Source organism: Aptenodytes patagonicus, chromosome 16, assembly GCF_965638725.1.
Source record: "Aptenodytes patagonicus chromosome 16, bAptPat1.pri.cur, whole genome shotgun sequence".
Classification (NCBI taxonomy): Eukaryota; Metazoa; Chordata; class Aves; order Sphenisciformes; family Spheniscidae; genus Aptenodytes; species Aptenodytes patagonicus.
In genome coordinates this window covers 7,989,068-8,014,486 of record NC_134964.1, presented here as the reverse complement: position 1 = coordinate 8,014,486, position 25,419 = coordinate 7,989,068, and the positions used below count along the sequence as shown (strand labels likewise).

Genomic DNA, 25,419 nt, shown 5'->3' with positions numbered 1-25,419 from the left:
CCGAGGCGGGTCCTACCCCGAGGCGAGGGTGAGGCGGCGGGGGCTCTCCGCGCCCCGGCGTTCGGGCCCGCGTTTGCCGACCGAGAGGCGGGACGGCGGGTTTTGTGCGGGAGTAGCAGCCGTAGGCAGTACGGAGCAAAATGCAGATTTGTTTACCGTTTCGCTTTAGTTTAGGGAGTGTAAGTTACGGGGAAGGTGGATAAAAGGTGCCTGCACGCAGAGCGGTCTTCCCCTTTCCCGTCCTTCGGAAAGGCGGGCGTACCGGGGGCACGGCGGGGAACGAGTCTCCGGCGCCCGCGGGAGCGCGGCGGCCCGCCCCCTGCGGCGGCCCGCCCCCCGCCTCCGGACCCGCTCCGCTGCCGCCAGTCACGGCGGCGCGGCGGGCCCGAGCACGGGGCAGCGCATCCCTGGCCGGCGTGCCCGCTGCCCTGTGGTAACCCCGGGACCGCGCTCCGCCGGGGTGAACGACCGCCGCCGCCGGAGAGCGGCGGGTGCTGCTCGCTCCGCCGGCGGCCTCAGCCGTCACCACATCGCCTTATCGCCTAGCAACACCCCACGGGCCTCGCGATTGGCAGGGCCGCGCCCCCGCCCACACGCTCCCGCCTCCGGATTGGGTGCCGGCCCGGGATTGCGCGTCCGGTCCCTTCCCTTTGTGCGCCGCGGGCGCGCGCGGGCGCTCCGCAGTCCGGCCTCGCCTGGCCCGGCGCCCGCCGAGCCTCCGCGTCCCTCGCCGAGCCACGGTGCCGGCGCGGCGCGGCGGTAGCCCCCCCCCCCCCCAGTACGCACACCCGCGGGTAGGGGGGAGAGGGACACGAAGAGGCCCGCGCCCGCGGTGGGTCGGCGCCGCCTCGCCCCCGGCCAGGCCGGCCCGCAGCCAGGCGCCCCCCGCAGCGCCCGGCCTTCCGCGGCCTCCAGTACGGGGCGGGGCGCGAGAGTTTGGCCCGGTGCCGCGGGCACGGGGGCACGCCCGGGTCCGCCCCGGCCTGGCCGGGGCCCCCTCCTCCCGTGGAGCGGCTCCGGCGGGCAGGGGTTGGCATCACCCCGGGGCCGGCTCCGGGTGGCCCTGCCCCGACTCTCATTGGACTGCGGCGAGGAGTAAACTGTCAGCCCATGTGGCGTGGCCGCCGGAGGTGGCGGCTGCTTAAATAGCGGTGGGAGCTAGAGGGAGACAGTGAGGAGAGCGCGGAGCATCGGCCGCGCGCAGCCAGGCACCGGCCGCCGCAGCACCCGCAGAGCCCGCGTCCGCCCGCAGCGCCCGCCCCGCAGCAGCCCGGTCCGGCGCTGAGCTGACGCCAGAGTCTTCCCGTGCACGAAGCCTTCCGCCCCTGTGCAGGTACCGGCGGGACAGCGGGATGCGGCGCGGCCGGGAGAGCGACGGCCTCCGCTCCCGCCTCCGCGGGCCGCTGCGCCCGGCGGGCGCGCCGGGGAGGCTCCATCTTGCCCTCTCCGCCGTGCGGGGCTGCGCCCGCGCCTCGCTGGGCGGGTGTGGGGGGGGTCCGCGGGCTCGGCCGGGGTCCGCGGGCCCGGTCCGCACGACCAGAAGGTTCCGCGCCCCAGCGCCGTGGTCGCCGCGCCCCGTTGCTGCGGGCCGCTCTCCCGTGGCCCAGCGCGGCCGTGCCGAGGCGGCTGGTTGCCGAGCCGCAGGCCCCCGCTCCGCCCGCCCGCCCGCCCGGCGAGGCGGCACGGAGGGGAGGCTGAGCGGCTGCATTGTGGTGCCGGCGCTCGGCCATCTTGGTGGCGGGCGGGGACCCTGCCGCCGCCGCGACCCCTCGCCGCCGAGCCGGGCGGGCTCGGGGACGCGGCCGGGGGCACCGCAGCCCCCGCACGCGCCCGGCGGCAGGAGCCTTCCTGCCGTTCCCCCGAGCTTCGGCGTGCCGTTCCCCAGCAGCGGCGGCAAGGCTCCGCGGGCGGCGAGGGGCCGCGCCCGGTGCGGAGCGAGCAACGCCCGCCGCGGGGCTGGGCGGCCTCGGCGGCCCCGCGCTGCCGCAGCTTGGGCGCCGAGCGAGCGGCGCGGAGCAGCGGGCTGTCTCGGGCGGGCGCCGGGGCTGAATGGGCCGCTCTGTCCTGGCAGCGGGGCGACGGCGCTGCGCTCCCCTGCGGTGCCGTGGGTTAGCGTAAGAGCACTAGCGTGGCAGGCTGAGGAAGCTTGTAAGGGAGGAGATCAGCCTTCGCTGTTGCGAAAGGTGAGTTGTCAGTAGGTACTAGGGAACCATCTCAGAAAAGGTGCCGCATATACTGCCGAACTTCGATACGAGCCAACTGCCCACGTGAAACAACCCACTGATCGTGCACCGGTCTGGATTTGGTTATGTGAGTCCGTCGGCAACACGATGATCATTTTCTCCCTTGTGCTGTTTTTGCTCCTATTTGGTTTTTGTTCCACATTTCTTCCCTGGCATAGGGCCCTTTGAGATACTGAATGTGCGTTTTCCTAGCTAAAAGCTTTATTCGGATGCTTCGGTTGAAACAGGCGGTGTTAAAGCTCTGTATGTTAACTTGCATACTCCTTCAGAGAGCGGTGTTGGGGGGTTTGGAGCGTGTCTTGCCTTAAAAAACAAAAGGGAGGAAAAGCCTCAAGCCGCATGAGCAAAGGGATCGCCTTTTCCTGCAGCCTCTATGCTGCTTGAAACAAACTGAAGATAATAGTACATTGTGAAAGGCTGCATTTAGCGGATGGATTCGGAGGATGAGGTCCCTGCGTGGAGGGCAGTTATGAACAGATATTTTACAAACATGATACAGTGATACTGGGGACTTCAATTTTTGTACAAATCAATTCTGACCACTTGGGAATCAACAGAGCTGTGTTGATTCCATGAGCAAAATCTAACCTACTTTTCTCAAATAACAGCTCTGAACAGATTGTGTTTCCTGCTAAGTAGTGCATTTTAAATATGAAAACACACTACCGTTTTTCATTTGTCTTGTGATCAATGGGACAAATCCAGCCTTGAAACAGAAAGAGACGGTTAAAAGGTCTTTGTTAAGTCGAAGCTATAGCACGCAGATTGATGGTAGCCAAATGCTTTTAAAAAACGAAAAGCAGCCTGTGTTTGCCTCTATTTTTGTAAAGGTTTTTTTGGAGGCAGGCATTATAGCTCTTCACAAGTGCAGTTCCTATGCAATGACCTTTTTAATTACAAATTTTAGAAATTATAATCAGAGATTAGGAAACCTGGATTATGATGTAGTTATAAATGAAAAACTAAGAAAGCAATCCTTTTGTCAATATCTGTGCTGAAGGAAACTATGGAGGAGTCATGGATGTTTCATTTTACAATGATGGGAGCTCCAAAAAAAAAAAATCAAGATTTGGACTGCCTAGGAACAGTAGCAGAGTTGGCTTTGAGGATTCTGTCCCACCGAGATTACAGCCGTCAAAATAAGAGTGAAATAAATATAAGCGATGTGTTCCTGTCTAAGATAAAGAGAACTGTGCGTCAGGCAAAACAAGATTTGGGTTTTATTTGCTGTTTCTTTGCAGTTTCTTCTTCCTTCCCTTTCCCCCTCCTTTCCTCACTGAACCTTAGGTGGACATAGGTACAGCAGAATAAGAGAAGTATTCTCTTTGGCGGTTGGCAAGGCGGGTGTGAGTGGGAGAAGAAATAAAATTTTACCTTCTTTTTTTATTTTTCTTTTTTCTTGTCTTTCTTTGTCTTTCTCCCTCTAAAAGCTTACAAGCTTAATGGGCACCGAGATATTTTTATAGGGAAACAGTAGATAAAATTATTGTTAAAAAAAAGCTGTACAGCTGCCAGGGATGTTGGAAAACAATGGTTAATACTTTTCTTCTTGATTCATTATTGGTTAGTGAGGTACTGAAAAAAAACTGTTGCAGATGCAGTGGAGAACAGTATTTCAACTTACTCTTAAGTTTGATAATAGCGTTAAGCTAACAGGATACCAATAGGTATCCAGTGCATAGAGAACAAGGTTAAGAAGGTATAACATGATTGGAGAAAGGAGCTGGCATCAATAAACAAACGAACCTTGTCAAGTGGCTAATGTGGGAGGTAGATAACCAGAGCGCAGGTATAAAGTGATGAAAGTTGTTACTAGTCAATAATACCAGAAGGGATTGTTAGTTATTACCAGTCACAAACGGAATGAGTCAGCAGCGCAGTATCATTGCCAAAAAATATTGTGTAAATCCAGTGAGGTGGTACTTTATGCTTAACTGAGGTGTCTGTCGGACTGATATGTTGAGGGGGTGGAGGCGTTTGCTTCTCCCCCTTCTCCTCTCAGTTAAAAATGCAAGCTTCTAGGAAGAATTCACAGAATTCAATTCAAGCAAAACTGTGGGGTAAACAGAGGAAAAAGGATGTTAGATGTCTGGTTGGATCCAACAAAATACAGCCTTAAGAAATCAGAGAATCCTGTTTGTCCCTCTTATCTTCTTTGTCTCCTCTTTTGACCTGTTGCTTTTGTTCACCTTGCTCGCCAAATGTAGTAGGAACAATCTCTTCTGTATATTTGCTGTAGTCAAGTCTCCTTTAAATCAGCTGTAGAAATAATTTTCTTTCTTGATCTGTGCTATGTCCTATACTTCAAGAACTGTCAATGTACTGTGTATAGCCTAAAAGTGCTCTATAGAAAAAAAGTCTCTAATATAGTAAAAAATAATACAATACACCATTTGGGGGTAAAGTCAAACTTTAAAATGGTCTACCTGCTTATTATCTGTCAAGGAAGACCAAAGACATTGTTGGTAGCCGCAACATCTACTTTAATCACTGTTTAATCAGGGATGACTTAATATTCATGACTTTTCCTCTTCCCACTCCTGTTTTCCACAGCAAGTCATCTCTACTGTCTGCTGCTAAATCTGTAATTTGTATGTTGTCTTAGATGTAGGCATTTGGAGCTCTCTGTGTCAAGTCTAAATCTTTCTAGTTCTTTGTGTATAAAAATCCTTAAATTGTGGCTCTTCTTACCCATTCACCCAGCTAAAATTAACTTTTTGGCTCTTGTTCTTCTACATTTTGATTACTGCAGCATCTTTTTCTCTGCCTTTGACACAGTCTTGCTCAACTACATTCATAACGTTGGCAAAAATTGCTTTGCTGATAAATTCCATTACTTCACTCTCTCGGAATAACATTTTGTCAAGATTGGCCGTACTTGGATTGAGTTTTTCTGGTACTCCAGGGAGAGATGTGGGATGGGAAGGAACAATCCCAGAAGTGACGTTTCAGTCCCCTGAAATACAAATTATACTTCTCTCTCTAGAGATCATCGCCCAAAGAGCTGAGGCATAAAATTGAATCATAATCACATTATCATCTTGTACATCTCTTGTCTTATGCTTAGATTGTAAGCTTCGTGCCCGAGATCCGTTCTTTCTCTGCCCCCTGCGCTGCAAGCGTAGCAGAGTTGTGGCCCTTGATTGGGTTTATCCAGGTACGCTGGTGACGCCAATAACATAACTGACTTGCTGGATTTACGTGAGTGGAAAAACAGAGAGGCTCCTCTTCAGAGGAGAGCGGACTGGGCCTGTTACTGCCCGCTTCAGTTTTGGGGAAGAGTTTCTCAGTAAGGGCCTTGTGCGTTTGGCCCTTAGCGTTTCCCTTTTTAAATAAACAACCGGAGTGGAATGGAACTTCTGTTGTCTGGCTGTTTAGCATAAGACGCAGAAATCCAAGATGTCCTTTCGGGAGCACTTCTGTTTCTGCTCCCAGAAGGGCCAGACTGGATGAGGTAATCATCTCTTCTACATCAGTGTTGTATGTTGCATAATTCCACAGTTACTCCACAGATCTGAATCAAGATAACTGCTGAAGGAAAGAAGAAGGGTAAAAGAAATCAGGCAACCTCTGTGGCATTGTGTACACCTCAGCTAACCAGGGGGCTTTGCGTTCCCTCCGCACACCCCAACCTCTTTCAGCTACAGGAAGGCGTTACGCTTGAGCAATGTGTGGGTGGAAGAGAGGCCTGTTTCTTGCTCAAAAGCATCAGGAACTCCTGAAAGAGGCTGCAAAACCATGCCTAAATGAAATGTCTTGGGTTGGAAAAACAGCTATGAAGTGCTCATCTAAGAGTACCCATTAGTGCTGTTTTGTGGAGGACATGATCAAGCACCAGCAGCACTTAAGCAAAGTGCCTGCATGGCACTATGGAGCATAATCTGTGATGGAAGTCAAACTTTAGGTTTTCCATAGCAAAGTCTTTCCTTCAAAGTTATTAAGGCAGACTTCTAGCTATTTGAGTACCCAGTTTTCTTTGTGGTTTTTACTTGTTAAAATCCCACACATTAACGCTAAAGAATATTTTGCCTCTACTTACCAGAAGGATTATTGAAGGAAGTACTGTGAATGCTTACTACCTCTTTTGTTCATGCAACCACTTTTTTTTATATATATATATATATAATATATATATAAAAAAATAACCCATATATATGGGGTTTTTCCCCCTCCTTTAACTTGCCTACTTAGGGTCTACAAACTATAATTTGAACTTAACTGAAACATCAGGTTAACTTGCCTTCTCTCTGCTTAGTTGTTAATATTTTTCTAGTGTAATAGAAAATAAATTAAATGTGTGTTGGTTGTAATATATGAGCTATCATTTGGTGTTGTGATCTGTATAGATGGCCTGCCATGCTGTGTTATGCACCGTGATGCTCTCTTGTGTTGTTTACAGATTGGGGTCTTAGAATGCAAATTTCTTGGGACGACAGCTAGGGTTTTTCATCCCGTCTGGAATCCAGATCTGTTCTGCCAACTCTTATTTTAAAGCACCACTCTCTATCACATGTACTCAGTTCCCCATTCCCAGTCCTCTAAACATGTGGCAGTGCAGGATCCAGTTGGGAAACACTTTATATGTAAAATTTACTTCTTGTTTAGGGTATTTAAAATGATGCTAAGTTGTATTGTAATCTTTGTGGGTTTGTGTAGGTTTTTTCCTGTGTGTGTGTGTGTGTTTTTATTTGTTTGGTTTTGTGGGTCCCCCCCCCCAACAAACTTTCTGATTATTGATTCTTAAGTTAGCATTTAACTTTGTAATGATCGTAGAACTTGTTTTGCTACCTGTTAGGTTTGCCTTGTAATTATGTGTTTTACTATATGTATTTCATAACTTCTCCACCCACCTCTGCTCCAGCATGTTAATCTTTCTTCTCTGCTGACTTCACAGAGGCCCTGCATTTGGTAGAGCTAGACCTGTTCGTTTTCTAGTTGTCATGTAGAAACTGGTGGTTCTCGGAGCCCGACGCTCCTTCAAGATCAGTTTTCTCATCCTCATTGTCCCCATGGATCTTATGGTCCGTTCGATTAGTTGGGATGTCTTTTTGTAGTAGAGACTCCGTGGGCTGTTCCTGTGTGGGTGTTTCTCCTGCAAATACGCTTGTTTGTCACAACATGTCAGGAAGACAAGAGACACATATACTCTCCTTCTCTGTGTGAAATCTTACTAATCTTACCGCTTTCTGGATCTCAGCAGCAGGGAGAAGTTAAGAGATGGAGGACGTGGTAATTGCAGGCATAGCAGGAAAGCTGCCAGAATCGGAGAACTTGCAAGAGTTTTGGGAGAACCTGCTTAATGGAGTTGATATGGTCACAGAGGATGATCGGAGGTGGAAACCAGGTGCGTGCTTATTGTGTCTCCTTTTGGAGCCCTGAGTTCTAGAGCAATTATCCTATGAAAGGAAAGGACTTATCAGATGCAAAACCCTGCCAGAGCTTCTGAATTCACTTCTGATATATCATCAAGAAATTCAGGAACAGAACACTTTCATGAAGGTCTCATGCAATTCATTTTATAATGTCATGTCCCATGCAGTAGTAGCTTATAAATATGTAGCTTACTTCCAAATAAAAGAACGCTGACAGAGCAGCAAGGTAACATGAATCCTGTACCTGTTGTTGATAGCTGTGGCACTAAGATGACTCTGCCATTTTCCTGGGTTCAGAAGTAGCACAGGGACCCCAGTCCTGTGATTTTATGGCTCTTTACAATGTTCTTTTCTGTCTGACTGTCCTTCTGAAGTGTTTGGCACATGTCTATCCAATTCAAGCTAGTGATTTGCAGAAGTGAAAAGTAGCTTTTGTTTTCCTTCTATCTGGTGACTGACTGGAACCACTGATTTGGACTCTGTTTATGTGCTTGGTACAACTTGCCAAAGCAAAAATGCTTAAACTAGATAGATGTCTTTTGCTGCCATATCCGGGAGAGTCTTAAAAATGATAATTGTTTTTGTTAATGCAGCGTTCTCATTTCCAAATGAGATTCAGAGAGATGGGTAGGGAGATATTAATGCAGCACTCTGGGTACTGCAACAGGGAAGTGAGGTTTCACATGTAATTGAGAATCAGCTGTGGTCATTCTGTACTTTGTCTCAGCTGGTAGCTGCTTTAAAACAGAAGTATTCTGTGACTCAGTGTTGAATTTTTCTTCTCAGGAATTTATGGACTGCCCAAGAGAAATGGAAAGCTTAAGGACATAAGCAAATTTGATGCATCTTTTTTTGGGGTTCACGCCAAACAAGCTCATACAATGGATCCTCAACTTCGCTTGCTGTTGGAAGTTTCTTATGAAGCTATTTTGGATGGAGGTAAGCAGCTGAATGACTGAAGAGGGAGAATTGTGCTGTATTGTCTCTGTGCAGCAGGTGCAGACATGCACCTGTGTGGTGAGATCTCTAACAAGAGAAAGCCATCACAGTAGAGAGGAGACCAAAGAACTGGTACGGGGGGTCAGAACAAAGCTGTTTTCTCTGGAACTCAAACTAGGAAATCTATGCTGACTGCCAGCAAATCTCTACCTGCCTCATGTGGTACAACCGGTATGACAGAAACACTTAAACGTCAACAGTTCTAGAGCTTTTGTATGTTCTGCTCTACCTTAATATTCCATAATAGATCCTTTTGTTAAAGGCATATTTGTAGTGCAAAAGGAAGATGACTTGATTAGAATTCTCATCCATGGTCTAAAAGAATGGCAGATGGCCTGATGTATTCCTGTCTATTGGCCAGGTTCATGGAAAACTTGTGGCATTTGATCTGCTTCTATAGAAGGTTTGCCCAGGAAGTGTGCTTTCAGAAACCGGAGCCTCTTTCCTCCATCACTGCCAGCATCTTGAGCTTTTGAGTTACTTAACCCACAGAGCCAAAAAGTTTATTCTTCATGTTAATCAGTTTCATGTCTGAACAGAAGCAGCACATGGGAAAAAGTTGTAACCACATCACTAGTACTGACTTATTAAAATTAACACTTGCTCCTCTGCTGCTGAGCCTCAGCTTGTCTCCAGAACTCCTGAAGCACAGAGAAGAACCAGCAGAGATTGCTGCAAGTTGAGCTTGCTATGTGGTTTTTTTAGAGCAGAGTTGTTTCTTGTTCTGATTGTTGGCTTTTGTGCTTAAGAATTTTCCTTCTGTCTTGTACTCCAGATCTGGGCTTTGTGTGTGGCTAGAGATAGATATTCATGCACTCACATGACATTCCAAGTGCTGTGATTTCCCCCCCCCCCTTTGGTCTGCTCATTTTCTCTGCACTGGAAGTCAGCTGTTAGCTTATCTGATCAGCATTTGTGTCTTTCATAGTCCATACACTTTTTTACACATGACTCTAGCAATACCCAGCTAAGCTGAAAAGCTGTCTCTGGGCACAGTGTGTTCTGGCCAAAAGCAGATACTGCAGAGTCTACCAGAACTTTGGTAAGACTTGTAAGGTCTGCAACCGAAACAGATAAAAGGTAACTATAGGCAGGGGAACAATGCTGCAGGCCTGCCAGAAAGGGACGATAAGTAGTATTTCATGAACTGTGCCAGCGCACCTGATATAATGAGGGGCAAACTGGGGAGGTGAGTTCGTTTACTGTAATCTACCTTCCAATATCCTCATAGGTATTAATCCGGCCACCCTCTGTGGCACAGACACAGGCGTATGGGTTGGTGCCAGTGGGTCAGAAGCTGGTGAAGCCCTTAGCCAAGATCCAGAAGAGCTTTTGGGATACAGTATGACTGGCTGCCAGCGTGCTATGCTCGCTAACAGGATTTCCTACTTCTATGACTTAACAGGTAAGTGTCCCCAAACCTGTCAATGCTGATCAGCAATTGCAATTTGAGCATGATTGTACCACAGTTTCTGTAGAGGAGTGGGATGGAGATGATGATGTAGACCCCTTTTGGGATGAGAAAGTAGCATGCAACTATTCTAAGGAAGCATATGAGAAGCAGAAAATGTGTTCTAACTGTGTGATAAGACTCATTGTAAGGCTTTGTAACTCAGTTGCTGCTGCTGGCCATAGCTGGCATTCATCTGAAAGATGATGATGTCAGGAGGCCTTCATAAAAAGGCCTATGTCCTTTCCTGCCTTTAGACTGCTATTTGGTATCAAGCTGTGTAGAAGTCAGCTAGCCCAGAGACAAACTGACTGGAACGGTTGGCTCTTTTTGAGTAAAGTGGAAGAAGTGGGAGAGCCACCACAATGATGTAATTGAAGGCATAGACATAATTTGAACTGTGTGTGGCATTGAAGATAAGAGTGGAGGGATAGGAATTGCTCTGAAGAGCAACAGAGAACAGAGATAATGGCAAGGGTAGCACCAGGAAGGGAGAGGGTGAGAATGGGGATGAGATGAGACCTGCCTGTGAAGCTACAACATCTCTTTTTGATGGAGACAGAGATGGAATTTTAAAAAATACCCTTAAAGCCAAACTGTTTGCAATTTTTTTTCCACCTTTCTCATCCCTTGTTACTTGGTAAGCAGGCAGAGATGGTGATTCTTGTCTCCCATTGCATCAGGATTACCTGTTATGTTCTGAAGCAACTCTTATTTAACGTTTTTTGAATACGTTTCTCTTGTGATCCTATCCTGTAGTCTTTGGAGAGCAACTCTAGGAAATAAACAGTGAAAATCAGCTTTTTTGTTTTCCCTTTCTGTTCCCTAAGGACCAAGCATAGCTATTGACACGGCCTGCTCCTCTAGTCTCGTCGCTCTGGAGAATGCTTATAAGGCAATTTGTCATGGACGGTGCAGTGCAGCCCTAGTAGGAGGGGTCAACCTTTTGCTGAAACCCAACACTTCTGTGCAGTTCATGAAACTGGGTCTGCTTAGTCCTGATGGTGCCTGCAAGGCTTTTGATGCTTCAGGTAAGGCGTTAGTACGAAAGGTTGTCATGTTGTATGAGAGGAACTTATTGTGGAGTCTGTGACCAGATATTCTTGTAATACAGCAAAGAGCTGGCCTCGTAGTTGTTCCTAGGTGTGCTGTTTGGGACATACCCTGGACCTGATCTGTGTTGCGTGCTCCATTGAACCTGGAAAACTAACTGTGGGGAAGAAACTGTATAGTTAATTCCTCAGCCATCGGGGAGAGGAAATAGCTGTCTCTTGATGGAAACTTTCTATCATCATTTGTGATGAGCAGCAAGCCTTTCTAGGACATTAATATATATATATTTTTTTTTAAAGAAATGGATATGTCATACTCTCAAAACTCTCTGTTGCAAGTGGTAGCTCAGGAATGAGATGACCTTACTGCATGGTGTTTTGCAACTTTATTCAAAGCAGAGCAGAATTAGTGACTCGTTCTTCTCTCTCTGTTCTCAGGAAATGGATATTGTCGCTCTGAAGCTGTTGTTGTCGTTTTTTTGACGAAGAGGTCTATGGCTAAGCGGATCTATGCTACAATAGTCAATGCTGGAAGTAACACTGATGGCTTTAAGGAGCAAGGTAGGGCTTGAGCCTCTGAAAAGTGAGATACCTACAGAACTGTTCAGTCTAGAGTCTTTGTTATCAAAAATGGGCTGTTGTGGGGTTCTTTTGATGTGTGAAGGTTTTTTATTGTTTGGTGTTTTCTCTTTTGGTAATGCAAAGTTCAGGGCCCTATTTTGTAAAGAAGTTGAAGGAGACAAGTAGTGGTTTCTACTGTACAAAGTAACAGGAATGTCCTGTTGCTAGTTTAGCCTTCCTCAGGACACCTCTACAGTAACTTCTGCACTGATGGTAGAAATGTAGGTGGTGGTATGACTATAAGGCTCTTTCCCTAGTGCTGTCCCATTTCTTCCCCTCTCCAGTTATGGAGACACCAAGTTTCACATATTCTGATTGATCTAGACATCTAGTACTCTGTTAACCAGTATCTTCCCACACTAGTCTAACTCATTGCTTCAGGTCCATTTCTGGTTCCTCTGCTGTTCTTCCAAAGAGCCTGAGAGGCTTACTGCGTTTGGTGCTAAGAACATTGGTGTAAATTCTGAAAAAGTCTCCTTGGGGTTTTTTTGGACCTGGTAGCCCCAAGCAGTTGAAAGGGTGCTAAAATCAGAACAGGAAGCATCTGATAGGAGAGGAATTGATGGCAATTTTGGTCCTAGGTGTGACATTCCCATCTGGAGAGATGCAGCAGCAGTTGGTCAGCGATTTGTACAGAGAATGCGGTATCAAACCTGGAGGAGTGGAGTATATTGAAGCTCATGGGACAGGCACCAAGGTCAGCATGGCCCCTTTGGGTTTGGAGTGTTCTCTTGTCCCTTATTTTCTTCCCTTGTGTCACTTGCCACACTTTTCCATCAAATTATTCTTTGTTTTTCCAAAATGAATTATATTTCTCCCTTCTACAAGTTACTAGAACATGTACTGCTTCACCACTTTTGGATTTTGCCCAGACATCTTAATCTTTCGGATTCCTCTTTTGTGGTGTGTTTTGGAAGTGCTAGCTAATAGCCATTCTGATTCTCTTCCTACTAGGTTGGAGATCCACAGGAATTAAATGGCATTGTAAATGTCTTCTGTCAGTGTGAGAGAGAGCCACTGTTGATCGGATCAACCAAGTCAAACATGGGTCATCCAGAGCCTGCCTCTGGGCTTGCTGCATTAGCCAAGGTAACAGGTGGCTTGAGAAGGAAGACTGGGGGGAAGGAGGGAACACAACAGTGTGGGGGTTTTTTAATGTTTGTTTGTTTTATGGAAAATTTGCACTGATCCAGGATAAGATGTTCACTGGTAATGAGAAGAACTCAGGTGATTCTCATTAATTATCTACTTCTTGCTTCATGTGCAAATACTTTTAAAAGCTCAGGTGGCTATTCTGCAAGCTGGACACGAATGCCCAGGTGGCCCTCCACTGTGTGCACGCACAAGCGTGTGCATGCACGCACACACACTTTAGTTCCCCCTTCCTACTGAATTCTACAGGAGCATAACTCTGCTCAGAATAAAGGCTTTGGGATCGCTTTATTGATTATCCTTACACTGGACCTTCCAACAGAACTCTGCTGTAAGTCGTTTGGGTTTGGGGGGGGCGTACAAGTAGAGGGATTTAAATGTTTGGAGTAGTTGGTAATGACCAAAGATGAGAGGCAGCGTGGGCTTTCAGTGCCAAAAGAGTAGCTGATCCTTCTGGCTGTTTGTCAGGGATGTATCATCTCTTCCTCTTCTCTCTTGTGTTGGCAAGAAGCCAGGTGAGTTCTTTGGGATGAGGCTACTGGCTTGAATAACTGGTTGTCTTAGCAACCAGCCTACTAACTACTGCTGTAGGCAGACAATCATCTATTGGCTCTGGCTGCTAAACTGCTTAGCAGAGAGCTAGCTAATGTTCACACTTGGTTGTAAGCCTATTACTGACAGCCTTAGAGCTACGCAAACTGAAGTCACATACACTGGCACTGCTAGAATTTTAGGCTCTTTAAAGTGGTTATTGTGACCTGAATATATACAACTTGCTGTGAATAGCCTCATCTGCAAATAAGTCATAGAGACAGGAGTGTCTGTCTCTCTGTAGAGGAAAGTTTACTTTTTTTAGCACCTCTATCCCTCAGACTGACACCTTCTTCATAAAAGGAATGATAGCTGAGTCATAAAACAAACCTCTCCATCCATACTGTGTTGTAAGTTATAAACAGTTTGTTTAGTGCAGTTCTGCTGCGATCTGTCAGGACAGGATCATAACTTTGAGGTACTGTTTCCCTGTGTGTGTTTCTTAGAGGATGCAGAACTGCAAAGACAAGGGCCACAATTTCTTTTTGAAGAACACCATGTTTTCTCACTCTTTTTCTCATCGGTTTTCTCACTTCATATCGGAACTTACAGCTGCAGGCAAGAGCCCATGGCACCCATCATGCCTGCTAGAATATCTTTTGGCTATACTTTTATTAAGTTGTGTTAGGTCTCGTTTCCAGATCTGGCATCTTGAAAGCACCTGAAGCTTTGGAAGGATATTGGAAGCTCTGTTCTTGATTCTTTGAAAGTTGGGCAGCACTTGGTATTTTAAGATTTGGAAGTTAATCAGAATGGCAGATCAGGCGTCCTTGAGACCCAGCCAGAAACTACACCAAGGCCACTGTCTCTTAGACAGTAACTGTCTCAGGAAGTCTGCAGTTTCCATAAATGTTTTCTTTTGGAATTCCATAAAATGCTTTTATATGTGAGATGTCAGTTAGGAAAATAGATCTTGAAAGTATCTGATTTCAGACTTGAAGAGAATCCATTAATTATGTGGATAGGCAGGAAAGAAACTAGGGCTCGCCAAGGCCACTTTAGTTAAATTCTGGTAAGGGAGGGAAAACTCGCCTGCACCTTTGAACTACTCAGCCTGCCTAATTACTTGCTGTACAGCAAAGGCAAAGCTTCTTGGTGAATCTGGTGTATGCTCACTGCACTGTACTCTCAAACTTGTGTAGAAGCCACAGTAGACTTAAAAGTACAAATATGTAGGCTGTGTAAAGCAACAGCAAGTTCATGGCGTGTAGTATTGTACGTGTAGGACAGTTTGCATGAAGATACTTACGTCACTGCAACTTTAAACATGCTGACTGGAGTTGACATCATCCAGTTGCTCTCCCAGGTAGGCTGCCATGGCTGATAGTCAACTTGGAAGAACAGTTCCCAAACCAGTATCTGTTTCTCTGACCATTTTGGGGTGATGAAGGAACTGCCGAACATAGAGAGCACTGAGTGTTTGCAACTGACTTTGTAGTCTGTGATTTGCTGGACTCGTGCCACGGAGGAGTATGGGCTTGGTGTCATGGGCTGTTTGTAGAGACGCTGCTGAGAGAAGGGAGCTCTTGATTTTTTTGGCACAGCTATTCTAACTCTCACGCTGTTTCTGTACTTCCCTTTGGCTCTGTCAGTTCTGACCAGTCTGCTGTTCCTTCTTTTTTGGATCAAGAAGACAACAAATGAGTGCAAAGCAGCAAGCAAACTCCTTTACCAGTGCTTCAGCCTGTCTCTTTTGCAGCAAAGGCAGAAATGGAAGCATTCATTGTGATAAGGAGAGCTTGTGTTGGCTGTGTGTGTCTGGGGAGAGATGAAGCAGAGTGTGATGAAGGGACAGGATCTAAAAGAGGAGAAAGAAGATATTCTTAGTAGCCAGGCTGCTTTTCCGGCAAGACCGCATGGCTTTCCAGTTAGAAAGGGTCTGGAAGCTAAACTTAAAACTACCACCCCCAACTTCACTACTGACTTCCTGCATGGACTTAAAATTTGCCTAGGTGAAGTAGGTACGACTTCAGTAACATCAATAATGCTATTTTCTGAAGTGTCCCTTTATCCAAACATAAAGAGAGTTGCTTTAGTGTATGCTACATGGTCATTTATAGTAAAACAATAACAACAAAAGAATGTTTGTTACAAGAAAATGTGGAGCACAGAACACACTGTTTTTTCTTCCAGGTCATTCTCTCTCTGGAACATGGGCTGTGGGCTCCAAATCTTCATTTCAATACCCCAAATCCAAATATTCCTGCCTTACAAGATGGCACTTTGGAGGTAGTTTGTAAACCAACGCCAGTGAAAGGTGGCCTTGCCAGTATCAACTCTTTTGGCTTTGGAGGTGCTAATGCTCATGTCATTCTGAGACCAAATGAGAAGAAACACCAGCCTCTGGAGACTTGTAACATGCCAAGACTGGTTCAAATTTGTGGCAGAACCCAGGAAGCCGTGGAAATACTAATTCAAGAGAGCAAAAAACATGGAGGATGCAGCCCATTTATAAGCCTCCTCAATGATATCTCTGCAGTTCCTGTATCCTCCATGCCCTACAGGGGCTACACACTAGTTGGCACTGAGAGTGACATACAAGAGATTCAGCAAGTTCAAGCATCTGGTAGACCGCTCTGGTACATCTGCTCAGGTAGGTGTGCAGCAGCGGGTCCAGGCTTTTGCGTAGATCTGGGCCTTGAGCAATTGGATTCTGTGCTCTAATGTTGTTTCCCACTCTAGCATGAGGAAATACCTTGCAGCCCTGTGATATGTCTAGGAGACTCACGTTTCCTGTGTTTTATCTAATCCTTCCAACTTTGCTATCTTCTGATGATAGTAAAGTTCAGGAAAATAAAAAGCAGTGCCTAATTTAGAGCATGTAAGAAATGTACGTTTTGCTCTCGGATAGAATTCTTTCACTGCCAGAGCAAGTGTGTGATGTCTACTCCTTCTATGGAGCATTACTAAAGCCTGCTTTCTCCTTGCCTATCCTGCAGGCATGGGAACACAGTGGAAAGGTATGGGCCTGAGCCTTATGAAGTTGGATTTGTTTCGCCAGTCTATACTGCGCTCCGACGAGGCTTTGAAGAACACAGGCCTAAAGGTCTCAGACCTGCTTCTGCAAGCAGATGAGAACACTTTTGATGACACTGTCCATGCATTTGTTGGACTAGCTGCTATTCAGGTAAGACTCAAATGACCGGTGGAGGGGGTGATGGACTCAATCCACATAAGCATGCTCTGCTAGTGTGTCTGTTTGGCCGGTTACGCTTTATACCGATTAATGGAAGCTTGTTTTGTGTAATCAGCAAATGGCAGCTGTTAGAAATATCTCTCTGATAGGAAGGAGTGTGTTGCACCCTTGACAGTTTTGGGGTCTGCCACTTGCAAGATGCTTGGATGAATAGTGACCTAAACTGATTTGCGTGTGTATCTGTGTGTGTACGTGGGGCAGTTTCTCCTTTTAAGAGACTAAGGAACGTCTTAAGTTTTATGTAAATGTTTGTGCCAAGGAGCAAGGTTCCATAAAATGCCTTCTAAAACTTGTTCTGCAAATGAACTAAATGATGCTAAATGAAGTCTCTTTTTAATTACGGGTGTCAATGTGGGATTCGTTGTTTCTTAACAAACCAGAGGCAGAGCTTTTAAAGTGATCTGGAAAGCTGGTCTTGCCTCTTACTTTGTACAGACATGCTTTTGGCAACCTCCTGTTGTTGGAAGTAGCTTCTTAGTGGAGAGCTACGTAGCGGAGAGGCCCAAACAATACTGGAGTAACATAACGATTCTTGGGATTGTTTTGAAGTGAGGCTGGAGCTGCAGTTGGGGGGGGGGGGGCAAAAAAAAAAAAAGAAAAGCAGTGAGGCCAAGAAGAATGTCTGTACCAAAAAGCCATTTTATAATGTACTCACTACTGCTGTGTGCCTCTGAGGCCTGACGCCTCCTTACTCTGGCATGGAATCACTAATCCTACTTTTCCTTGCAGATTGCCCAGATTGATATGCTGAAGGCCACAGGTCTGCAACCTGATGGGATCGTGGGCCACTCAGTGGGAGAACTAGCTTGTGGCTATGCAGATAACTCCTTGAGTCATGAAGAAGCCATTCTTGCTGCTTATTGGCGGGGACGATGCGTTAAAGAGGCCAAATTGCCCCCAGGAGGAATGGCTGCTGTTGGTAGGTATACCCTTACGAAAAGAGTGATACAGGAAAGTACATCTGATCTCTGTGTGGCATTGGGATAAAATTGGGCTCTGAAATGCATTGGTGGAGACAATCATGTCTGTAAAATTTTGGCTACTGTTGCCTCTTCTTTTCCTTCTGATGTAGAACAGGTTATTAAATATTGAAGTTGATGTAATGGTAGTAATCTCTGACCTGGAATACAGCAGAATTTTGGGAATCCAACCAAAACTAAGTGGAAATGGAGAGATTTATCGACAGGTGACCAATGACAGAGGCCTGATAAATAATCTCCTTGAAAAGAGAGGTGAAAATCTAAGGCACTGGGGTTTTTGTCTCTTGATAGATATAGATGTGTGTGTGTGTGCGTGTATACACGCACACATATATATTTAAATTATTAAAAAAAAAAAGAGATATTTCTGCTTGTCTGCAAGAGTAATGAGACATGAAACCAGTAAGCCACTACTATGTAGTGGGCAACTGGCTAGTGGAACTTAATGCCATTAGAACTTAATTGGGCCTAATAGCACTTAGGAAGAAGCTTTCTCCTGAACAAGCTTTGCTCAGTGTTTCTGTAAGTCATACAGTTTTGTCCACTGTTGGGTGAAATTCTGAGTTTTGGACCCAGCAGTTTGTCTTCATGGTGTGGCTTCATGGTGACTTAATGTTAAAAAATAAAATTTTTATTGGTAGCATTGTTGTTCTTCTGTTTCTTATTATTGGACGTAGTGGTCAACTAAAAACTTAAACACTTAAGAAAAAAGCTGTTGCAGGTCTAATGCAGTGTGTTTGATGACTAGATCACTTGTTATAATCCGAGACTTCTTTAACTAATGCTACAAAGGACTACCTACCTAATTTAGCTTCCTTTTCCCTGACATTAAATACGTGACACTTATCACAGAAATTATCTTGGAGTGCTGCATATAAAATATTTTTCGTAATCTGATGTTGAGTTCAAGTTCTTCCTGTGACTTGTATCCATGTAATATATAACCAGATGCTGCAAGTGTTAAGCTAGTTTAAGCCACTAGAGTTGTTGATTTCTATGGATATTTTGTGGCTCTCGGTTTCTGTGAGTCAAACCTACATGTTCTCTCTCCTGTTCTAGCTTGGATTGCTAAGGGCAAGATGAGACAAAACAACCAATTCTGTAGCTTCTTTGAAAGTGCGTGGGTTCCCCCCCACCCCATCCCTTAATGGGATCATAACAAAGATTCAGTCCTCTGTTCTTGTGCTCAGTATCACAGTGATAAATGTCATGTTAAAGCCCTGATAAATATCCTTAGCTTTTGCAGAATCACTTTTGGGGAAAGGGGGGATGTCCATCTTTCTCTTAAGAATCCTTCCCAGTTTTGCAAAATACTGAGTTAAGCGCAGTGATTGTGCAGTTAAGTTTGCCTCCCCTTATGAGGCTCGCTGCTAGAAACACTTGTGTTGTCCTGAGGTCTTCCTTCTGCAGGTCTGACATGGGAAGAATGTAAGCAGTGCTGTCCTCCAAATGTGGTACCAGCCTGTCACAACTCTGAAGATACTGTCACTATTTCGGGGCCTCTGGTGAGCAAGGAACTGATACTGTGCATACTGGAGCCGCGACTGGGACTTGTGAAGTTCTGGTTTGAAGAAAGCGTGCAGCTGAGTTAAAGCTCAGCTGCTTGCAAAGGGGAGCTGGGGTAAAGTAGCGGTAGGGGACATGGTGCATTGTATAAACTTAAACACTCAAATGTTCTGTAAGAGGAAGTGGTATTAGTGCCTCGGTAAGCTAGTATTAAAAGGTCTGTTATGCTGAATAGTCTTAATAGCCATGAGCATAATGAGTGATAAATTGTAAGACTGAGAAGGTCAATAACCTCATCCCAGATATGTCTCCCCTTAAGTGGCAAGTGATGAAGGGCTTGGGGGGAGTACAGTGACTCATGCAATCCCAAATACATTGTGAGCTTTTATTTTTAGTTGACTTATATTCCTCTTCTTAGGACTCTGTGAATGAGTTTGTAGCCAGACTGAAAAAGGATGGTGTGTTCGCAAAGGAGGTGCGCAGTGCTGGAGTTGCATTTCATTCCTATTACATGGCATCTATTGCACCAGCGCTGCTCAGTGCCCTGAAAAAGGTAATATTGCCAAACTATGGCTCACATGGCTTATGTTCGGGGACCTGGATTTGAGTATAGGTGATGCTGAGCTTAAGGGGGCTCCTTCCTTTAGGAGGAGAAGGAAATTTCTTGAAGAGCATGTAGACCTCTGTGAGACCTAAGGTTTGAAGTCCTATGGCCTCAAGCGGAAGGATGTCCTGAGCAATCAAGCTGAGAAAAATGGCCTGCAAAGAGGAGGGGCTGCTTGCTTTTGCCTGTCTTATTGTTATCTATGACATGTAACTCTTCCTCCTGTCCCTCTTCCTTGTCTGTCTGTAGGTCATTCCACTACCTAAACCTCGTTCAGCGCGATGGATCAGTACGTCTATCCCTGAATCTCAGTGGCAGAGTGATCTGGCTAGGCATTCCTCTGCAGAGTATCATGTGAACAACCTAGTGAATCCAGTGCTGTTCCACGAAGGTCTGAAGCATGTTCCAGAGAACGCTGTTGTAGTAGAGATCGCTCCGCATGCTCTTTTACAGGTATTGTATTTGATTGTGTCAGTATGGTACTATATTGATATGCTGCTGCAGGAAGGAGATTGAAGGTCTGAGGACTAGGGAATACTGCTTTCCCCCACCCCTGAGTTCCGAGAACACTTTCTTCCTCCAGTACTCTTGAGTCTCTCCCAGTTTTAACATTTTCTTGATTTTTTTTTTTTTTTTTTTTTTTTTAGTGGGTTTTGGTGAGATTATTTTTCTTTTGTTTGGCTTGGGTTTTTTTGGGGGGGTATGTTAATATTTAAAAAACCGAAAGAAATCCCAACACACTACCACTTTCCCATCCAGACATTCACATTGTTGCCTTTATTCATTGCCATGCATTTCCGATAGCTGATAGTCTGCTCTCTGAACTGTGCAATGAGTAAGAAAAGCATTTCATTGTTTGGATCTAATGGAGAGTGTGTGCAAAAATTGGGGTGGGGGGAGAAATTCAAGAGTAACAGGCCTTCTCTATAGAAAATCTGTTATTACCATCTGTACACTGAATTTGGTTTGAGGTTCTTGTCTTAGAAGGTGGTGGCTGGTAGTGGTGTTTTCCCCTCTTCTCCAAGACCAAGTAGTCTGAGACCACAGGAGCTTTCTTTCTTCACGAACTCCTTTCCCCTCATGATCAGATCATTATTCCTTTCTCCCCACCCCGTAAGAATTGATTTTTGTGGAATTAGCTCCATAGTAGAGAATGCAGAACACGAGGTACATTAGGATGCACTTGCTCCACAAGATCAGTGCTGTGGTCTTTTGCCTGTCCCGTAAGTCACAAGGACTGGTCTTTTTTTATTTGGACTGTGGCATACAAGAGGAGAAAAGTCTTAATAAGAATCATAGGTACTTGTGAATCAAGTTTAATAGTTATCAGTGTATATTTATTATGTCATGTTAGTCTTACTTATGCTTTGAAAGTGACTTGAAGGGAGAATCAGAGCAGAGCTTTTAAATTAGTCAGATATTTTCCTTTATAAAAAGATTTTACACTTCATGTTAAAATCATTGTACAATTCTGGACTCTAATGCAAGTGACTAAAGACTTCATCAGCTGGGTTTGAGAGTGTTCTGGTTTTCTCTCCCCCCCCGGCCCCTTCTCCCATTTGAAGACCGTGGGATCAAATTCAAGAGAAGATACAAGTTGGGTCAGATGTTCAAGGCTGAGTTTTTTTATTTAATAGCTTGAAAAATGCTCTAGGATGCTTCAGACTAAAAAGGGCTGCCTCTGGGAATAAGGGCCTAAGCTGTGTGTGGTGTGCGTATGCATGAGTGGGAGGCTTGAGAGGGTGATCTTGCAGTTCTTGAAGTGCAGCTCTTGATTCCACTTGACAATCTGCTTGGGAAAGGGAGATTTGTGTTTTGGCAGAATTTCATTAATATTACATAGGTTCTGCCTTACCAGATGTACAACTTCTTGGGTTGCTGGAAGGGTATTGTGCTGCTCTTCCTCTTACCTGTTAAAATGGTGTACGTTCTAGCACCTAGCACAGAACTCTTGGCACAGAAACAGAAGTGGTTTGAGATCTATAGAGAAAAATTCAGAGACAAAGTAGTAAGTAATGCCTTCCACCAGTGATTTATGGACTCTACTTGACCAGGCTATCTTGAGGAGAACTTTGAAACCAACTTGCACCATTCTACCTTTGATGAAGAAAGAGCACAAAAATAATTTGGAGTTCTTCCTAACGCAGACTGGAAAGATTCATTTAACTGGGTAAGGAGACTAAGGGAGGAGGGTGAGTGGGGTGTCAGTTAGGAGAGAATTCAAGTCTCTTCTCTAGCATGCATATCTTCGCAAGGATTGAAATGCTCCTTCAACAAACCTGGAAAAAAAATGGGGTTTACATCTGTGCTTTACATATTTAACATGCTCACTTATGAAATATTGCCTTGGGTTAGAGACTGCTTGGGCTGGGAAGGTACCTTTTAAAGACAAGGAATCTGATTCTAGAGGCCTAGGAACTAGCTCTTGGAAATGAACTTTGCATCTTGTAGACTGTTAGAATTACAAATTTGGCTGCAGTAAGTGTTCATGGAGAAATCTTAGACATGGAGCACGAGACCAATTACTACCTGACCTCTAAGTATTATGGTCAATTTCCCCCCCCCCCCCTTTTTTTTTTTTTCCTCTCCCCCTTCTTCCCCCCCCTCCACATTGTCTTGATCCTTTTTGTCTTCCTAGGATAAATGTTCTTGGAAATAACTTGTTCCCACTTGTGGAATACCCTGTCCCAGTGGGAACACCCCTTATTTCTCCGTACATCAAATGGGACCACAGCCAGGAGTGGGATGTTCCAAAAGCTGAAGACTTCCCATCAGGTTCCAAAGGCTCTGCATCTGCTTCAGTCTACAATATTGGTGTGTTTGCCTGTTTGGGTTTGTTTGTTTGTTTGTCTCTTTCCTGCTTTACCTCTGCATTTCTTTTGTAAAACTAGGAAAAGGATACTCAAAGCAGCATCCTTGAAGCCATTTTCTGAAGCTTACTGTTTGGTTTGGTTTGGATTGAAAAAGACTGGATCTGCTTCTGAAACGGGATGAAAGAATATGAACAGAGCAGGAAACTGTCTTGATTCAGACTCATGGTGGTTTTAAGAGCTGCATGTTGCCAGGCAGGATAGTTGGGGAAACCACTAGAACCTCTTGTAGACATTGAGGGGAAGAGACCTCTTTATTAGGGTGTTTATATTGGTTTTATTCTGCTCTTTATTCTTTGACAGATGTGAGTCCTGACTCTCCTGACCATTACTTGGTTGGTCACTGCATTGATGGCAGAGTCCTGTACCCAGCAACTGGGTACCTAGTCCTGGCTTGGCGAACTCTGGCACGGTCTCTTGGCATGGCTATGGAGCAAATGGCTGTTACGTTTGAAGAAGTCACAATTCATCAGGCAACTATCCTTCCCAAAAAGGGTGAGTGGGAGTGCTGGTACAACTGCAAAACTGTGTAATGAAGATGAAGGGAGTGGGAGGAGAGAAATGCAAGGGGAAAGTGAGGAGGAACACAGGAGAGAGTATAAAGAAGAGTGCAACATGACTGAACAAAGTAGTGAATTCATACAGTCAAGTAGCACATGTTATGGTCATCTTTATTCCATGTTGTGCGCAGTGAGTCTGGAGATGGTGAAAGAGAAGGCTCTGCTCGAGGATGGTAGCAATGAATGACCTCACAGTCCTGTCTTCCTGAATGTTTCTTGCAGGATCGGTACAGCTGGAAGTAAGACTCATGCCTGCTTCCCACGGCTTTGAGGTGTCAGGGAATGGGAATCTGGCTGTCAGTGGTAAGTAAAGGAAGTGTAAGTGTATGCACTGTCCTAATAAAATCCATTGTTTATGGACACTGATGATTCTTATTCTTGCCACTGTGCCCATCAGGGAAGATTTCCCTCCTAGAAAACAGTGCTCTGAAGAACTTCCATAATCAGCTAGTTGACGTTCAGACTCAAGTAGACATGAGCTCCAAGTCCGACCTCTTGAAAGAAGACGTTTACCAAGAGCTGCATCTGCGTGGATATAACTATGGACCAACTTTCCAGGGTGTTCTGGAATGCAACAGTGAAGGTGAATTTACTTTCTATAGAAGAATGATGAGCATGGTTATTGTAATAATGAATACTCAATCTTAATTCCATTTGTATTAACGGTCCACCTGACTGTGCTTTGTGCGGTAATTATACTTTGCGTGATAATGGAGAACAACAAAGTGTTGTTTCCCAAAGAGCATTGGGAAAGCTGTTACCTCCAATGTAGAGCTGACTATTGGAGTTCACAGGGGAAGCTGGGTACATACAGCAGACTTTGCATTTGATAAGCAGTGACTTCTGGCATCTGCTGAATGACAAAATCACAGTGAGGCTTCCTCTTCTTCTGCAGCAAGCAGAGGGAAAGTTCTGTGGAATGGGAACTGGGTGACCTTCCTTGACACCCTGCTACACATGATAGTCTTAACTGAGACTGGGCGCAGTCTACGCTTGCCCACCAGGATTCGCTCAGTGTGTATTGACCCAGTGCTGCATCAAGAGCAGGTGTGCCAATACCAGGACAACGTAGAAGGTAATGTCTCTCATGCTTGGGCTTTTGCTAGTTGCTTTGACTGCTCTGTGGATGAATGTATGACTTCCTAAGAAGTAGGATGGACTTTGGGGGCCCTCTTAGTCTCCAAGCTATTCTGCAGCTTCTGTAAAAGAAGCCGCTATTCTGCAGCTTCTGTAACAGTCTGACGTAGCACTGTTCATTTGATCACCCTGAATAAAATACTTGTAGTGTTTGATGCAAACTTACGTTTCTTTCCTGTCTTTCAGCTTTTGATGTTGTTGTGGACTGCTGTCTTGATAGCCTTAAAGCAGGAGGTGTTCAGATCAATGGTCTTCATGCTTCTGTGGCACCACGACGACAACAGGAACGGATCCCTCCCATCCTGGAAAAATTCTGCTTTGTGCCCTATACTGAGAGTAACTGTTTGTCTTCCAGTGTCCATCTTCATGCCTATCTGGAGCACTGCAAAGGTAGAGTGGGATTGGTTTCTTGTCACACTAGGGGAATCTTCCAGCCTGACGGAAATGTCTGAGAGAAGCTGTTCCTACTACTTCAGAACATCCAAGAAATAAAGTGTTGGTCTCTGTAGAAGACTTCAGCAGGAGTCCTATGTCTGTACGCTTGCTAGAAGCTAAAAGCTACTTCTGCCTGAGGTATCTCTAGAATGTGGGTAGGAGTAAAGCCATGGGGAGAGGCATCTACCCTTCTATACCAGTCAATGCGGTGTCAGATGGCACAACCCCCTCTGCAAGCAGAGAGGCACAAATCATCTTCTTTAAGGAGAAATCCAGCCTAGTTGCTTCAAACACTGACAGGAGATCCTAATTCCTCAAGTCTTTAGCTTTCTTGTTTTGTTTTTCCCTGTGAACTGCCAAGGTGGGTAAGCTGACATGTCTGTTCCCATTTGGTTGTGGGCACAAGAGCATATCCAAGGAGGGAAAGTTGTTTAGTGAGGCGCGTCAGAAAAAAGTTTGTTTGCTGCAAGAATAGAACAGGAACAGCTTAGTCTATTGTGAAACTGGTGGCCTAGTACAGTGCTCTTTGGATGGGGGGACATCCACTCACTCATCACTTTTAAGTGCCTTTTCATCAGAGGGAAAAAAGTTACTATTTTTTAAGTTTTTATTCTAGTGATGAATTTTGCTATATCTTGAGACAGCAATTTT

General features: G+C 45.5%; 1 protein-coding gene across 1 annotated transcript in view; it reads left to right on the top strand.

Moving 5' to 3' along the window:
* Positions 1–1,197: 1,197 nt before the first annotated feature.
* FASN (fatty acid synthase) overlaps positions 1,198–25,419 on the top strand; it is a 45,343-nt gene continuing 21,121 nt past the window's right edge. Inside the window, exons 1-21 of the mRNA XM_076353887.1 lie at positions 1,198–1,333; positions 7,444–7,587; positions 8,402–8,554; positions 9,846–10,019; positions 10,895–11,095; positions 11,555–11,677; positions 12,319–12,434; positions 12,692–12,826; positions 15,614–16,073; positions 16,420–16,607; positions 17,406–17,595; positions 19,067–19,161; positions 19,581–19,715; positions 20,016–20,219; positions 21,821–21,936; positions 22,405–22,580; positions 22,940–23,131; positions 23,419–23,499; positions 23,594–23,779; positions 24,092–24,271; positions 24,520–24,723. Coding sequence (XP_076210002.1) covers positions 7,461–7,587; positions 8,402–8,554; positions 9,846–10,019; positions 10,895–11,095; positions 11,555–11,677; positions 12,319–12,434; positions 12,692–12,826; positions 15,614–16,073; positions 16,420–16,607; positions 17,406–17,595; positions 19,067–19,161; positions 19,581–19,715; positions 20,016–20,219; positions 21,821–21,936; positions 22,405–22,580; positions 22,940–23,131; positions 23,419–23,499; positions 23,594–23,779; positions 24,092–24,271; positions 24,520–24,723 — 3,436 coding nt within the window. The 5' untranslated portion in view covers positions 1,198–1,333; positions 7,444–7,460. The remainder of the gene's footprint in view (positions 1,334–7,443; positions 7,588–8,401; positions 8,555–9,845; positions 10,020–10,894; positions 11,096–11,554; positions 11,678–12,318; positions 12,435–12,691; positions 12,827–15,613; positions 16,074–16,419; positions 16,608–17,405; positions 17,596–19,066; positions 19,162–19,580; positions 19,716–20,015; positions 20,220–21,820; positions 21,937–22,404; positions 22,581–22,939; positions 23,132–23,418; positions 23,500–23,593; positions 23,780–24,091; positions 24,272–24,519; positions 24,724–25,419) is intronic.